Source organism: Colossoma macropomum, unplaced genomic scaffold (genome assembly GCF_904425465.1).
Source record: "Colossoma macropomum unplaced genomic scaffold, Colossoma_macropomum, whole genome shotgun sequence".
Taxonomy (NCBI): Eukaryota; Metazoa; Chordata; class Actinopteri; order Characiformes; family Serrasalmidae; genus Colossoma; species Colossoma macropomum.
Window position 1 is genome coordinate 46,003,581 of NW_023494792.1, and position 16,995 is coordinate 46,020,575.

The window sequence follows — 16,995 nt, forward strand, 5'->3', positions numbered from 1 at the left end:
ATATACATAACAACAACTGTGTTGAAATGTTAAAGTGTATTGCTCTTGTTTGCTGTGAATTGTTGGCATTGACATGTTACTTCAATCAATGCACTGCTGCTGAGTAAAGAGTAGGACAGCAGTCTCAGGTGCTAAAGCTAAAGGTGTCAGACAGGCAGTTAGAAAAGGCAGCAGCCTGTCTGTCAAATCTGTCTGTCAGCTCTCCGAGGAGTAAAGCTGAGCTGTGCTTTCAGCAGCAGAAATAGGCTGGCTACTGTTTTCTTAAGCCCACCGCTAACAGACATTTTCATGGGCGTTCATGCAGTTTTGCTTTTGCAGCACTCGGCCTCTGCGACTCACAGTTTTTACGTTTTGAACTGACTAGGAGTTTCTCTGAATTGATTGAGGTGCAACATAAAGCAGCCAATCAGAACAGAGCTCATTTCGATCAGTCTTAAAGGCATTAGCAGCACCAGGATTGTCATTTTAGATGGGCACAATTTACAAGTGGGCTGAATCTTGATTTTCACTCCTGTGGATGGGGGACAGCTAAAAAAAACAAAATATAACCACAACCCAGGCGTTTGCTAAGCGCCGTTCAAACACTTCAGTATGAAAAACCTGCAGTAGGAGACACCGGACTGATAGCCAACCAAAACTCATAAAACTCATCAGAAAAAATGAACTTGTATCTATTTCTTTGCACACAGGAGTGTTACTGACCAACATTACTTCATTATACTGGTGATTTCTAGCATTTATGTCTACAGTGTTAACGAGCTGGTTGATGATTGTGTTCTGAGTTGGATAATTGTAGCTGCTGTATTTATCAAAGAATTCATGGTATGTTCACCTAGTTTTGTTCTTAAAATGAGTCGGTTTATATGCTCCCAATCCTTCTTCAGAATGCTGATAGTACCACTGCTAACGCTGGACTGGATCAACTCATACTTCTCCTTCTCAGCGCTGATAGCTGTGTGTTTGAGAGTGTGTTGGTGGCTCAGGATGATGCAATGCTTAGAAAAGGCCTCACAGTTACGGTTATTGGTGAAAGTTAAAAAAATGGGATTGCAAATATGTCACGTTTATTGAGGGCATGTTTGTGTTTTTTAATTTGTTTTTGTTTTTTTTTTTCAACAAGACTTTAATGCTGAAAGTAAATTCTGAGCAGTCAATTTGGGTGGGCAAGTGATAAGAGTGGGTGTGGGCCAGCAGGGCTCAGTTATAGAGCTACAACTGCTTAAATGCACAGTAACAAAAGCAGCCTGTTTAATTGTAAGTGATTAAAAGAGGCTGAAAAACGATAGTAGATGATGTAGAAATGAATTAGGACTGTTTCTGGTACATAAATACAAGTTCCAGGGAAAAAATGTAGTACACAAAAGAATACGGGTCCTTTAAGGGCGTAGTGAGTGTGAGACAGCTGTCAGGTGAGTGTTTTTGGAAATTGTGTGTGTGTGTGTGTGTGTGTGTGTGTGTGTGTGTGTGTGTGCTTGCAAGTTAATGCAGTTTGTTTATCTTACACTGATTAAGATACTGATAGTTTGTTGTTACTTTGATTAAAGTGCATTAAGCACATAGTGGGGGTGGGGTGGTAGTGAGGTGAGTGTTTTGGGATTGTGTACTTGTGTGTGTGTGTGTATGTGGTATATCAGCTGTCTAATCTGCAGCAGCATGTGGAATAACAGTGCTGTAGCTGTACACAGTGGCAGGTGGGAAGCGGTGACTGACTGTAACTGACACTGTCTCTCTCTCTCTCTCACCCCTGTTTTACCTCTCACCTCCAGTAAGACCCGTCCACTCTTCTCCTCTCAGCACCTCACACTCACACCTGCTGCCGTTCTTCACTCAGAAAAGGAGCTAGAGAATGGTGCTGTGTTTGGACCCCACACAGCCATTGAAAAGGCTAAATCAAGTACTGTTAAAGAGGCACACAGAGATATAGAGGCATTTGATAGTGATCTAACGAATCATTATTTGCTGATTAGCCAAACTGCCCACACACAAGGTCTCTGTCAACAGTGCAGAAACAATAGCCATTGACTAGAGTGACCCTCTATTGTGTCTTCATCACTTCTGTGAAATGATGCTGTGAAAAAAAAGAACATTCTTAGAATTTGGGAATATTTTTGAAATCTAGTATATTTTTGGAATCGCATGTGCTGGATTTGAATAACTGTGTTACTATAATTCTGATTTAGTTCAGAGTTTTCTGTTATTAAAGTCAAATAAAGGCCCAAAGGATCCAAACAAGATTACAAAAAAGGTGATTACAATTTTTTTAATTGTTTGGATTTGGGGATCATTTCCTTGGAATTTTCATTAATTTATAGATTTTATGATCATTTTATTGGAATTTGAGATCCTTTTTGGAATTTGGGAAGATTTCCTTTAAATTTGGGATTGTTTGGTGCCTCATTTGTAGGCACTGAAAAAGGATTTGAAGGATCCATATAGATCCCAAAGTGATGATCTACTGTGTAAAGAACAGTTTTATTTGTGACAATTTTTTTGGAAATTAAGTTTTTTTTGGAATTTGGGATCATTTTCTTGGAATTTGAAATATGTTATGCAGGAACTGAATAAGAACTGGAATGATTTGAAAATGCTGTTTGAAATAATTTAAGAAGGGTTTTTTTTTATTTGGGATTACCTTTTTGGAGTCTTGTATTCAGGAACACAGTAACTCGCTCTCAATGAAGCGCCACACCAGGCTGGACTGAGCAGGAGTCCTTTTACTGGCAGTGACAGCTTTCCCTCCCCTCCTCCTCCTCCCTGTGCTTTATGACTGTGAGATATGTCAGTGCTATGTAACATTGAAACCTGACTCCGCTGTGTTTGAAAGGTTTTTAAAAGCTGCATTGTTTTGCCGAGGGTATTAATTAGATACTCCACCTGTTCCACAGTTGTTCCCTTGCCAGTGCTGAACAGCTTTTAGGTCAATGATATAAGGCCTTCAGTTAAGCGTGAGTAATATCTACAGCGTCTCAGCAGGCCTGTGAGTTAAACGGTCCGCTGTGAAATGTTAGATTCATTCAGTTAGAAGAGGACAGTGTGAAGTAGGATCAGAAGTAGATCTTCTGGCTAACGCACCTGGCTAATGCAGTTTCACTGTGTGATGTTGCATTAAAAAAACACAGTCAGGCCGCTAAGCCTCTGCAGAGCAGGATTTTTGGCAGAGCCTGAAAACAACATCTAGCATGGTGTTCCAGGTCTTGTCGTTGTGAGGTGTTAACCTGGAAAGCAGCATGAAGATGTACTTCTATACAAGAACATACAAGCTTTGGATGTTAATAGAGCAATTATCGGAACAAGGTGGTGTAGCAGAGGTACTATGTAGGGGGTGGAGCCCTTGGTACACATTTCAATCTATCTATAATAGAATAGACCTCAGTTTCTGGTTGTTCCACCTAATTTTAGTAGTGGTATGTTCTAATCTTATTATCATGATTGCAGGCTTCATGCAGGCCCTTCAACGGCACAACTGTTCCATTACTATCCTGCTACTGTTACGTCTAGACCATGTCATTTGTGTTATGAGGCAGGAGGAATGTTGCCTCAGAGGTCATTCTGAGGTCATTTTTTTATTCTCACCACTGTTTTACCATGTAATTATAGTAGTTTGGCAAAATCAGTCAAGACATGTTTGGTGTCATGAGTTTCTGTATCTTTGCACTGGAGCTGTGAGGCTAATGTATGTATATGTATATGTGTATGTAATGCATGTAGAGGCTAATGCATCAGTGTGACCCCCCCCAGGTTCTCACTTTATTGCCTCAGTTTGTTTTGAGTAATCTCAAATGGACTTGCTTATGTGGTTTCTGACTCTATATGACTGACGGTTAACAAAAGGGCACTGGATAACTAAAACAGAAGTAGGAGCTGTTGCCGAGCTTTTGTCCATTTTTATAAATAACAGTTAGTGGTATAGTGTTATAACCAACATAAAAAAGTCTGTATAAGCACTGTATAAACCATATGAGCGAGTTTTAGGAGAATGTGAGTCCCTTTCAAAGCATTCAGGCATCTAATTGGTTAAACATGATTGTAATTTTTATCATTTCTGTCTGCAGATGGCCTCCACCGCGTGACTGCACTCTGCACACTCCGCGTCACCATCATCACAGACGACATGCTGACCAACAGCATCACGGTGCGGCTGGAGAACATGTCCCAGGAGCGCTTCCTCTCTCCACTGCTGGGTTTGTTCACCGAGGGCGTGGCGGCCGTGCTGTCCACCAGCCGTGAGGGCGTCTTCGTCTTCAATGTGCAGAACGACAGCGATGTGGGCGGCTCCATCCTCAACGTCACCTTCTCAGCCCTGCTGCCTGGCGGTGCCCCTGGACGCTTCTTCCCGTCCGAGGAACTGCAGGAACAGATCTACCTGAACCGGACCCTGCTGAGGCACATCTCCAGCCAGAGTGTGCTGCCCTTCGACGACAACATCTGCCTGCGTGAACCCTGCGAGAATTACATGAAGTGTGTGTCCGTGCTAAAGTTCGACAGCTCTCCGCCATTCATCGCCTCGGACACCGTCCTCTTCAGGCCCATCCACCCCATCAATGGACTGCGCTGCCGCTGCCCTGCTGGCTTCACGGGAGACTACTGCGAGACAGAGATTGACCTGTGCTACTCGGGGCCGTGCCGCAACAACGGCCGCTGCAGGAGCCGGGAAGGTGGATACACCTGCGAGTGTCTGGAAGACTTTACTGGTGAGTTTGCAGCTACATTTGTAACACAGCCATTTGCAGCGCTACTCCATCGTACATCACCACAGTTGTTGGTGTCATCAGCCTAAGTTTTGAAACAGAAGTGTACACTGCACAAATGGCAGATGGTGCAGTGAGTGGATGACCTTAACTTTAACACTAACCTTAACCCTAGAAATGAATGAAATATCTGGGTGAAAATAGCAAGTCTTGAAGCTGATGGCCCAAAGTTGTTGAAACCTCTTGAGATATAACCTCCTTCAAAAGGGCACAGGGCTAAGAGTAGCACAGGTTAAACTTGGCGATGTTATTTCTGAGCAGCTTGCAGAATAGAAGATATTCTCTTGTCTCTAGAGTAGGATTGAAACTATCAAATATTTTTTGATGAATCAGCTAGTTTGTTTTTTAACTATAATCAGATTCCTCTCCCTTTGCCATTTTCATCATTCTAAGTTTCATCTGTGCATCACCTGATTTTTAATTTGGCACTTCAGCGAAACAGTAAGATCCATGTCGCCCCCCACACTTCCTGTCGAGTATTGTAATCTATCAGAATGACCGTAATATAAGCATTATAGAACAGGGCTTACCAGAACGTTAGTTATCCCAACCACCTCACACAATCACAAAACAAACAATTTTGATACAATATAAAACATTCACTTCTTGTTTTCCTTTTTTGATTACAAAATGTAGTGTAAAGTTTTAAAAACACAATTTGAAACCTAACTGCCTTTTTCATTGGTATATTAATTTGTCTTCACTTCACACTCCTATAGAGCATCAGCCTATAGAGCACTTTTTTAAAAAAGTAAACAACTCAGTGAGAGTAAAACTGCACATCATCTTTTGTTTTTTTGGTGAAACTTCACAGTAACTACATTTGCGTAAAGCATTCATGTACAGTGCAGAAATACTTCATTACAATTACTTAATTATTTTGAAACATTCATTGCATACATTCATTAGTGAGTAATGAGCATATAATGAATTAAAAACACTGTTTTCTGCTTCATGATGTTCATGAATAAATAAAAATTTACTTTGGGAATAAACACCCTGTGACATTAAAAACATGGCTAGACTACTCAAGAGAAGGCCAGATTACATTCATTATTGCTCAAAGTGTTTAAAATGATGATCTACTGAAATATTAGTGAATATTGTATGAAACTCACGCACAGGTTATGGTATAGGAATTTGAAGTTGCACCATTTTTGTGTCAAACATCAATGTTTTTTGAACAGAATTAGGGGAGCAGCAATGTAGGAAATATGTACATCTTTTGAATACGATGTCCTTAGTATTGTGTTTGTTTCATTAAAAGAAGGATTGGGTATTTTAATGTATCATGATTATATTATGAAGTATACGCTAAACATCTCAGTGAATATATTACACTCTAATGAATATATTTAATGAATGTTTCAAAATGCTTTTTTAATTCTAATGGAGTGTTACTGTACTGTTTATGAATATGCCATGATTGATTTATTTACATGTAGCTACTGTAAAGCGTTACTGTTTTTTCGACTCACTGAGTAATCATTGCAGCCCTGCTCTGAAGTGTTGCTCTGTGGAGGCTGTGCCTGGGCTATCAAAGCATGGTGACCCCTTCTCTGACACAGGATGAGATTTGAAAGGGGAGGAGCAGGAGGAATGCTGCCTCAAAGTAGCCCTGGGCTTGTCAGTCCAAAGCAGTTATCTCTAGCTCTGGTCCTAATCCAGAAGGGGTTTGCTAATCAGTTACGTAGTTGGATATATTAGAGCAGGAAAAACATGAAAATATGCAGGACAAGGGTACTTCAGGACCAGGGTGATGATCTGATGGGTCTGTTCAGAGGCATTCTGCCCCAGAGTTGGTTGCTAGACAAGAAGTACTGGTCATCAGTATAGATAACTACAAACTCATGGGTAGCAATCTCCACGAAAAAGCTCGAGCTTAATAAAGTTTGTCATGAGATTTGATGATTCTTCTGTCTCTCCTCAAGTTCCTTATCCATGTTCTTCAGATACTAGGCTCCCTCATTTATTCACAGAGGTGAATAAAGCATCTGTTATATGTATCTGATACCAGGGTCAGTCACTCTCCTCGCCCTGTCCACCTCCCCCTCGCTTCCTTATCGAGGACAATTACCATCTAATCATCTCCTCCTCCTCACTCTAATCGCACCCTGTGCTTTGAAGGTCAACTCCAGATAGTCTGTGGTCATTATAGCACCGATGACAGCCGGGACACTCGATGTCTCCCTCGCTCTCGCTTTCTCACATCAGGGGGAAATGGATCCGTCTAATTCCCACAGAGAAAGAGGATTATCCCGAGGAAAGCATGGGTCATTACCAGCGCAGGGACGGCCATCCTGTCCCCCTCTCCACGCATACCTGCCCCCGTCCAGATTCTTGTCAGGATAATGGTTGACACATAACTCTGTTAGGCTGAAAGTCCAACTGCAAAGCTGGCAAGGCTGGAGCCACTGAAGATAGACCTGTTAGGAGAGCTGAAACTGAGGCTTGAGAACTTCCGTGCTAGATATTTCTAGTTCTAGTAGTGTGTTCACACTGGGAAATGCAGTGAGACATAGAGTACTGTTTACACCTGGATGACATAGTAGAACTGCTGGAAAATTAAAACATTACAGACTGATTGCGCACAGCAGCTGTATTCTGCTGTACATAGTGTAAAGAGGTCATTTTTTTGCAATGTGTTTGATTTAAAATAGTACTAACCTACAAAAATTCAGGTACTAGATAAAATATAATGTGTAGTGTAAGAGCACAGCACATAGTGAAGTGAAGACACGGTCTGTCAATGTTTTGATTTTTGTCCAGTGTGTCTAGAGTGAAAATAGTAATTCATTCACCATCATTGCTTACAAAGGATCAGCAATATTAGAAAAATGAATATTTTGTCAGGTCCATGTGCTTCAGTGAATTAAAGTCTTTCTCTTGTAATTGTCTGTTGCTGTTTTTTTGGCTTGATATTATCTGTCTGCTTATATCTAACTGTACCTGCTCTGATCCAGGTGAGCACTGCGAGGTGAACGCTCGCTCGGGGCGCTGCGTCCCAGGTGTGTGTAAGAACGGAGGGAAGTGTGTGGACCTGCTGGTGGGCGGCTTCATTTGCCAGTGTCCAACGGGAGAGTACGAGAAGCCCTACTGTGAAATGACCACACGCAGTTTCCCCGGCCAGTCCTTCATCACTTTCAGAGGCCTGAGGCAGAGGTTCCACTTCACTGTCTCCTTCATGTGAGTAAATGGGTTACGCTTAAATGCATTGTTACATGGGTTGTAAAATTTCAAATTGAAATTGAAAATGAATCCAAAGAGCACTAAAAAGCCATTGAAGTTGTGGTTTTATAGGTGTGACCTAACCATTGGGACTACTAGGAGAATCAGAGAGAGAGAGAGTGAGAGAGAGAGAGAGAGAGAGAGAGAGAGAGAGAGAGATAGGAGGAAAGAGCAAGAGAGAGAGAGAAATATAAAAGTAATAATGAAAAATAATACCATAGAAAGCTAAACTACCTGATCTGTAAACCATCAGGTTAACGAGCAAGGTAGCTCTCCTTAGAGATATTCCAAAAAAAGTGACACCTGAATGGACACTGTCCACACCATACGATTTTGTTAGATAGACAGTATTGTAGGGAATATCAGCATTGTGAAACTGTCAGTTGTTGGGTCCGTTTTTAAGGCAGGACATCACGGTGATTAATTTGTCTGTTTATTTTAGCGTTCTCCTGACTAAATGGAGTTCCTTTTAAGTCAGAGGTAGCGTATCCAGCATAATAAATGTCCAGAAAGGGTCAGTGGAGAAATATGTAGGCTCCCCTGTGTGGCTGAAAACAGGATGGGGTCCGTGTAGAGAGAGCGTATCAGTGTTTTGCTTGGTCGACTGGGTCTTCCTGCGGAGCGCCTCCTCTGGCAGCTGCGCCCTGACTCCGCTGCCCTCTCCGCTGCGGTCCAGAGGAGAGCCGCCCATGCCAGAGGAGCCACTTCCTGTCTCAGGACCACTGGCCTTACGCTCTCTTCCTCTCTCGCCTTCCTTCTTGCCTCCTGTCTTACTCCTCAAGTGCATTTTATCACTGTCCTTAAAAGTATATCATAAAACTCAGAGCAGGTCTTTGCTATGGTTTTAATGGTGAAGTCAGCCCATTTAACTGCATTTGTTTCTTTTCTGTTACCCATCAGAATTTCACCTACTTTGAGAATAGTCAGTTTCTTATCCTTGGAAAAAAACATGGTCGCTGTCATAAATTTAGATTTATTTGTATAGCGCCTTTAAAAACAGACTGTGTCATAGAGCAGCTTTACAGATATCCTCTACCGAGCCCCTAATGAGCAGGCCAAGGGCAACAGTGGCAACTAACTCCCTGAAGTCCCTGACAATATTAGTTTTACACAAGGAGGTGGGGTATTGTGATTTCACCACAAGACGCATATAAGGTTTATAACTCACTTGCACAGGATAAGAAATCTCAGTATAAATTAGATTTTAGTAGAAATTCCATACACAGTAGAAAACGTAAACACAAGCGGAAAACATGCCCAGTCATTTAATGTAGTTATAATTTTGTTACCATAACTGTCGCTTAAGTAAATGCAGTGCTCCGTAGCATTGTCATTAGCTTGGAAATGTACAGTCAACAGTCAACTTCGCTGTATAAAAATCAGCCTTTTTTCTGGCACCTTATGCTTTAATGTTTAGAGTCATACACTTGAGATAAGACAATATGTATCGGCTTGATTTGGGCCTCACAGAACACAAGTAAATGCTTCTTTGAGTGTGTCTGTACATCACATAGCGTATTTTCTGGCATGGCAGTTTACACATGAATAATATAACCAAGGGTTGTTTCTATGTTTTTTTACAGTAGCTAAAAGCCGCCACAGTCTTTACTGACATAGGAGTGTGCAGTCCTTAAAATTTACTGCTGTCATAGATATAAATCATTGAGAAGCACTGGTAATAATTACTGCACATTATGTAAACTGCTCCTGTCCAAATAGTACTTAAAAAAGAATACTAAAAAGTTTGTAGAATGAAAACTGTTACGAGTAATGCAGAATAATGCAGAAGCCGAAGTTCATCTGTTGTTCCATTTCAATTCTCCAGGTTCGCTACACTTGAGAGAAACGCCCTGCTACTTTACAACGGACGCTTTAACGAGAAGCACGACTTCATCGCTGTGGAGATTATCGATGAGCAGATTCAGCTCACCTTCTCAGCAGGTGTGTCTCTGCAGTAACTCTGTTTTACAGCTTGTTTATGCTGAATCACCATCAGTGACCTATTCGTCAGCCCAGTTGTGAACAGTTGGGCTTGAGTTCATCTCCGCTGGATGCCCTAGTGTTTTACACAATTTTCTCCTTACCTTAAATGTAGTCGATCGGCTAAGTAACTGACACAGGATGACATTTTGTTTTATTAATAAGGAATGAAAGTAGAGATAAGATTAAGGCTTTAAGATGTCTACAGCTGCTGTTTTTAGCTATGTAAGGTACTTTTGTCCATTTTCATAGATAGCAGTTTGTCATACAGTGGGATATAAGCTTCCATTACTTTTCTCATAGCTCCAAAACTAAAAAAGCAAACTTTGGGATGAGTGCATTTGGGGTAGAGAAAAAATGGTGTAAACTTGATTTTCTGCTTAACTATTTCTTTAACTGAGTGTTGCAGGTTTGTAATGGATGGGCTACATGGCTGTGTTTCAGTTCACAGATGTAATGTGATCCTGCTGCGTGTGTTTTTATGAGGGGGGGGCTGAGTAGTAATTTAGTCTTTATGAGTTGTTAAATATCCACACCTCCACACTTACACTGGTCATTGGAAATAGCTAACTCTGCTGTTCTACACTGTAAAACAGTCTACAGCAGGGGTGTTCGATGGTGCCCAGCACAATTTGATGATTTCCCTGCTTAATAAGAACCATATTTAACATCCGAAGTAAATTAAATATTTTTTTTAATGAGCAAAATAATAAAAACAGAACTGAACAATGGAAGATGGAATAGAAAAACCTATGTGTATGCTCGCCGCAGATCCTCTGGCCCGGCAAAAACAATGCTAAACATTTCAGGTCTGAAGTTTCGCAAGTCATTTGTCTCTTGTGTGTCCAAGACACTTGTGCTTCTGTCTATGACCTATGAGTGTGGTAAGTATTGCATGAACATTATGCTATCTTTCATGCTCTCAGTACCAGATGAGAAGTCGCTGTTTGCGACAGCCAGGCCCTCTGGTGTTGGTGACTGAGCAAGTCGTGCAGCATGAATGGCCCACTACTACTATACTGCACTAGATCTAATTAAACTGAACTAATTATTCTCTACTTTTAATTAAACCTGCAGCTGCTCAGTGTTAAGTTTTTTAAGCATGACAATGTCCACGATATGCTCAGAATGTATTCTGACATAATTTACCACTTTAGCGGTAATATATTGCCGTGTTGGCCACCCTCTAAGACACATACACAAAGGCACTTGTGTTCACATGCAAAATCACATATATTCATACCAAAATGCACCTTTCTGAGCTTCCTGTAGCCACATTTAAACCAGAGTAGACATGCAAGGTTTCTCTGATGTCTCCCCTGTTTCCATAAATCTTCCCCATAACAAAGAGACAAGGACAGCACCGTACTGTGTGGTTTGTTGTCTGTGTTGTACCCAATTAGAGCTTTACAGTCCTACACAGCATTTTCTTCCACAAGAAGTCCTGGTGACTTCACCGTGCAGGAGATTATGCTATACTCAAAATTAATGAAGAAAACTTTGAGAGTGTCTTGAGGGCCCTGTTGAGATAGCTTGCGAACCAGGCCGCACTGTTTGGTTACTGTTTACTGATTCTTTTGTTAGTGCCTGCCAAGCAGCTCCTGCCCTTGGTAAATATGGCTCTAAAGCCAGTGTAAATCTCTGTCGAGGGTGCTCCATAACCATCTGAATGAACTCTATTGATGGCAAAGAAATCCCTGCCACTTGCATGCATGATGGATTGCTACTGTGTGAGCTTGCTTTGTGCTCTTGTCTCTACATGACTCCAGACCGAACCAGCGTGTTATTACTGAGCAGACAAAAGAGAAAGAAGGACATATTTGATAAAAAGAACTTGCCAAAGAAGAATGACATGCCATAACACACTTTCAGCAGTTTGGTATGGCAGCCAGGCCTGTCACTGTTGATTATATTAGCAAGCGAATAATCTACTGATTATTTTGACAGTTAATTGAGTAATGAAAATACAGTTTCTGAAAATGGGCAAACAATAAAAATGGACTTAGCTGAACAATAACAAACAGTCATAGCTTTTTAAAATACGAAAAAAAACAATAATACAAAAGTCTTTACAAAGACGTATATATATATGTGTATATATATATATATATATATATATATATATATATAAAGTTTAGTGCACAGCTTATATTTATTTATTGAGTTTAACATATTGGAAAAGAATAAAACATAAGGAACTTTTGTTTTTGTTTAGTTATATATATATATATATATATATATACACATATATATATATACACACACACATTATATATATATATATATAGCAGCAGGATAGGATAGGAAAGCAGTAGGATAATTTAAACTGCATCATCAGGCAAACTGCCAACTGATCTTTCATTGAGTAATTATGTTCATAGTTACTGTTAAACATTTTATTGTATTGTAAATGTGTAAATGTTTGTCCAGGATGCATTATAGTCTGTGGTTTTTCTCTTTAATCATGTTGCTCTTTTTATTCCCTCAGGAGAGGCTAAAACCACTGTGGCACCTTTCGTACCTGGTGGAGTTAGTGATGGCCAGTGGCACTCTGTTCAACTCCACTACTACAACAAGGTAAGAGGCTGCTTGCTGCTCTCTTTCTGTTTATTCTCAGCCACTGCACAGGTCATTCAGTTCACTTCCACACCCCTAGCCCTGCTGTATCAGTGGAAGTCTGTATGTATGTAAAGCATCAGGCTAGTTTAACCACTTGAACTCCATGGACCTTACGTTCTTCACTCTCATAACTTATATAATAATTACAGAAGTTAATGAATAATTCACAGTAGCCACTAAATAATAAGCCTTGACACTAAGCCTGGAGTTTAAGGATGTACTGAATTTGCATGTGCAGTAAATGCATTTGCTTTGAACTTCAACAAAAGTTGTTTTAAGTTTAGTTTGGAGCGCACTTGTGAAAAGCCTTCAAACTGAGGATAGGCAGTTTGAGTAAGTTTGTGGTAGAGTACTCAAGTAATTGATTAGCAGCTGCACACGACCCTAAGGTCACCATGCCCAATGCCAAGCATCGGCTAGAAGGGTATAAAGCTCCCCGGCACTAGGCTGTGAAGCAGTGGAACTGTATTCTCTGGTGTGATGGAGCTCCATCATCCAGCATCAGTAGCTGACCACACTAATGCTGTTGTGACTGAATGCAATCAAATCCTCATGTAAGTGTTTCAAAATAGATAGTTATGTAATGAGCGCTTTGTTGATTACCCGTGCCCATCCCTACTTAAAAAAACAGTAGAGAGACTATATTTTGTCTGGAGGCCACTGCGTTCATGTAAAGGTTGAGAACAGCCTTCAATGCTTCCGTCACAAAAGGCACAAGCGTCTTTTTACTTTCCTTTGATTCCTCTTTCCTCTGACCCCACAATATCAGACGCCAAACACGCCATTGGGACTTGCCAAACTCATTCCTTCAGTCTGCTAGAGGCTGGCTCATATTTCACAGACAATCTTACAGCACTATCTCTGATTCTGGGTCATTTTATTCTTTCTAGCGCATGCTAACGGATACGAACATGCTGGTATAAAGGGCGTTCCTAGATCAGCTTCTTTCGTAAGCTTGATCGTGAACACAAAGCCTGGTATATGGTTTATGTTTCTTAAGGACTGTTATCCTGCTCTCAGTGAGCGTAAGTTAGAGGTCATTCTTAGAGCCTGAGACAATGAAGAGCTCTCACGTTTCAGTACTGGTTCCGTTAACATCCCTCTAAGAAGCTGACGTGCCCTTTTCTGTGCTGATTTTAATTGTTTGGGCCGTAACACTGACCAGCTTGTATGACAGCCATGGTGTGTTTATTGGTTTATTCATAAAGTTGTGCCACTTTGAAAACTTACTAAAGGGGCAAGTGGATTAGAAATGTTCATTTCAGGACAAATTGCATGCATTGAATGTTGAGAAGTAGCAATGTGAAACAGCAATGTTGTACACAGTGTAGATCATTGTCTGCTTGTATCTGTACCGTCTGTAGCTGTTGTGTTTAGCGAGATGTTGCTGTAGCAACCATTGCGGTTGATTTTCATACTGCCTGTCTGGGCAGGGTTGCTGTTCTTGCTGTTTGTTTTCTTATTTTCGTTCTCTATGACCGTAACAGTTGAATACAACACACACACACACACACACACACACACTTTTAACATTTATAGGCAGTAGTTGTGCCCAAAAAGTGTGAAGACCGTCGGTCAAGAGTATGCTCACAAGTTCACATGCAGATTCTAAACCCTTACAGAAAAGTCACAAGTGAAATTTGCAAAAATCACTTGTTCACAGATAAACACGTGAATTGTTTGAGACATAAAACAGCACATGATCACACGTTTTTTCACGTGATTGCATATTTTTTTCACGTGATCACATTTTTTACATGAAATGTGAAAGATTGCATGTGTAATTCACATGTGAAATTCATGGCTTTTTCCTGTAAGGGAGCTTTCGGTTCATTCCACATTTGTGTTTGTAAGTGAAAGAGGAGATATTTTATTATGATTTAAATTTGATGAAAAGTTATTGTTTGTATCTTGTTTTGCAGAAAGAAAACCAGGCAACACTTTACTTGATCCCTGCTATATAACACCACCATAACTGTGTCGTAAACATGTCATGGCAGATGTCAGAATAAGATCTGCTACCATTACTGTTAATTGTCATGACAGATGTCAGTGTTTGATGTCATGACGGCTTATATCACATGCAGATTCTTGCTGTGTACACTAGTTAGCAGTCCAACATTATGACATCTATCATGACAGTTAACAGTTATGGTAATGAAACTGTTATATTTAATATGTTATGTATGTTATATTATATGAAATTGCACTTATATTTAAACAGTATACCAGAATGATAGTAAAGACTTTAGACTTCTGAGGGTTAATGGCAGTAGAGCTCCACCAGCCCTACCCCACTCCAAACCCACATACACACACACACTGCGACAGGCATGCAAGAGATGCTCTGAGTATGTCACAGCCTGCAGCTGCCAGGGTTTATGGGTGGTGATTTACAGCACTGAATTGTTGACACACGCACAGAGTGCCTTTCATTTGTACTGAGAGTTTGTGAAGATGTCCAGCAGCTGGTAGAGGCTCTGTGGCTGGTCAGGTCAGATGCCATTAAGAGCCGTCACACAAGCAGGAGAATGACAGCAGCAGGTCTGCCCGTCTGGACCTTAAGATCCGTTCAGAACAGGGACGTAAATGTGACCTCATACTGTGATTTCATTACTGTTTCATTACCTCAAATTTGACCACAATTCAGTTCGGTTCTGTACTGTTTGGTACGACTCAGAATTAATTGTAAAACTATATTTAAAAACTTTAATTTTATTGAACTTCATATAATGAGTTAACAGGATGTGACACACATGATTATTATTCACAACTTACTATTTTATCAAACCAGTTTGTTTATAAGCTAAAATTGTTTATAAGCTTATAAGCAAAGATGTTTTTCACTGTTTTTACATAATCGGTATTTTATTTTGGACATAAAAATATCCAAAAAATATTAACTTAGGCCATTCTAACTCTAAAGTTAATGCAGTTATATGGCCACCTACAGATCATGATGCATCAGTGCATTTTTACACCCCTAATTCAGACATTCTTCTGTAATCAGTTGAAGCATTGCAAGCTTACTGCTCACCCAGCACAGGCTCAGAGAGAAATCTGGCTGGATTCTTGTGGATTTCTCTGGAATCTGACTGTACTTTTGCAGCCGTTTGCAGCTCTGCTAAGCTTAAGAGCACTCATATGGAGATGAAGTAGACCAGCCATCCTTAATGCCCCACCACTGATTTATGGGGTCAGAGGGTGAACATACAGAAATGCCCCAACGCACCCTCTTCTGGCCTTTAGAGAAGCCTCTGCCCTGACCCTTAGTGGTCAGAGGTTCACATGATCAATGACATGGTAACACACACACTAGGCAACAGCCTTTGTACTGGTGATTTAGCAGTTGCTCCATTTAAGATGCGACAATGAAAAGAGCAGGAAATTCTGGTCTGGAATTCTTGCTTTATTTGAGCTGTGAGGCTCCTCTGTGGGGTGACGGGCAGTTTGGGACAGCTCAGCCAAACAGGAAGGCCTCAGATGGAGAGGTATTCTTAGATGAAGAAGTTTTTGTTTCAGTTTTTGACATTTACGTGGCAGGAAGTGGACGTTCTTTCTTAGGGAAAGATAAAAGTGCTTAAGAGGAGGCCTGGGGAAAAAAGGCCCGTCACTTGGTGCAAGTATTTTCCAAATATCAGACCTCAGTTTGAGTAGCAGCTGCAAGTCAACTTCCACTCTCTGCTGTAAAACATCCTCAGAATTCATATTGCATCATAAATTCCATAATAAGTATGTACATATTGCTCATGTCATATAAAAACCTTGTAACTTCGTTTTTTTCAGTTTTTACTGTTAACAATTCAAAATGTACTGTTCACTCCACAGTCTATACAGCTCATATGTGGAAATGATGCTACAAGAGCAGCCTTTTGTGGTGTCACGAAAACCAATGCATTTACGCTGCACTTATTCAACTTACAGCAGTTTAGCTCCGACCATTCATATTGAAGTTATAAGGCGAGTTTTAGCCTGGATGTTTTTTTTAAACTCTTTCAAAATACAGGGCAGCCAGTCAGGACCAAGATCATTTGTCTGTATCAGTCTTAAAGGCACAAAAGGACAAAAATATCTTTTAAAAATGAAAAAGAAAAATTAAAAATTTCAACTACTTTCAATAAAAAAAAAAACAACACTAACACACACACACAAATGTGATGAGTGGACCTCAGGTAAAAAGAAATTAAGATATGGGATCTTTAACTTTGTTCTGTCACATGCTGAGCACCCAAAAGAGCTCAGCGATAACTTAACTGAAAAGCAAAAGAGCTAAAGTAAATGTTTAAACCTGGATAAGCTTACAGGATGTATCAGCATGTATTATTTATTCACATACAACTTCTTTGTTAGCTCGTGGACGTAGTAACAGGATGTCACTGAATAGGATTTTTGATCGGTTTATATATTCTGCCCTTGTGTT

General features: G+C 40.4%; 1 protein-coding gene across 4 annotated transcripts in view; it reads left to right on the plus strand.

The window, feature by feature from the left end:
- celsr1a (cadherin EGF LAG seven-pass G-type receptor 1a) overlaps nucleotides 1-16,995 on the plus strand; it is a 118,481-nt gene that overhangs the window by 45,387 nt on the left and 56,099 nt on the right. For all 4 annotated transcript variants that reach the window (XM_036577356.1, XM_036577355.1, XM_036577357.1 and 1 more), the window contains exons 2-5: nucleotides 4,053-4,691; nucleotides 7,712-7,934; nucleotides 9,802-9,917; nucleotides 12,445-12,533. In XM_036577356.1, the coding sequence (XP_036433249.1) occupies nucleotides 4,053-4,691; nucleotides 7,712-7,934; nucleotides 9,802-9,917; nucleotides 12,445-12,533 (1,067 nt within the window). The remainder of the gene's footprint in view (nucleotides 1-4,052; nucleotides 4,692-7,711; nucleotides 7,935-9,801; nucleotides 9,918-12,444; nucleotides 12,534-16,995) is intronic.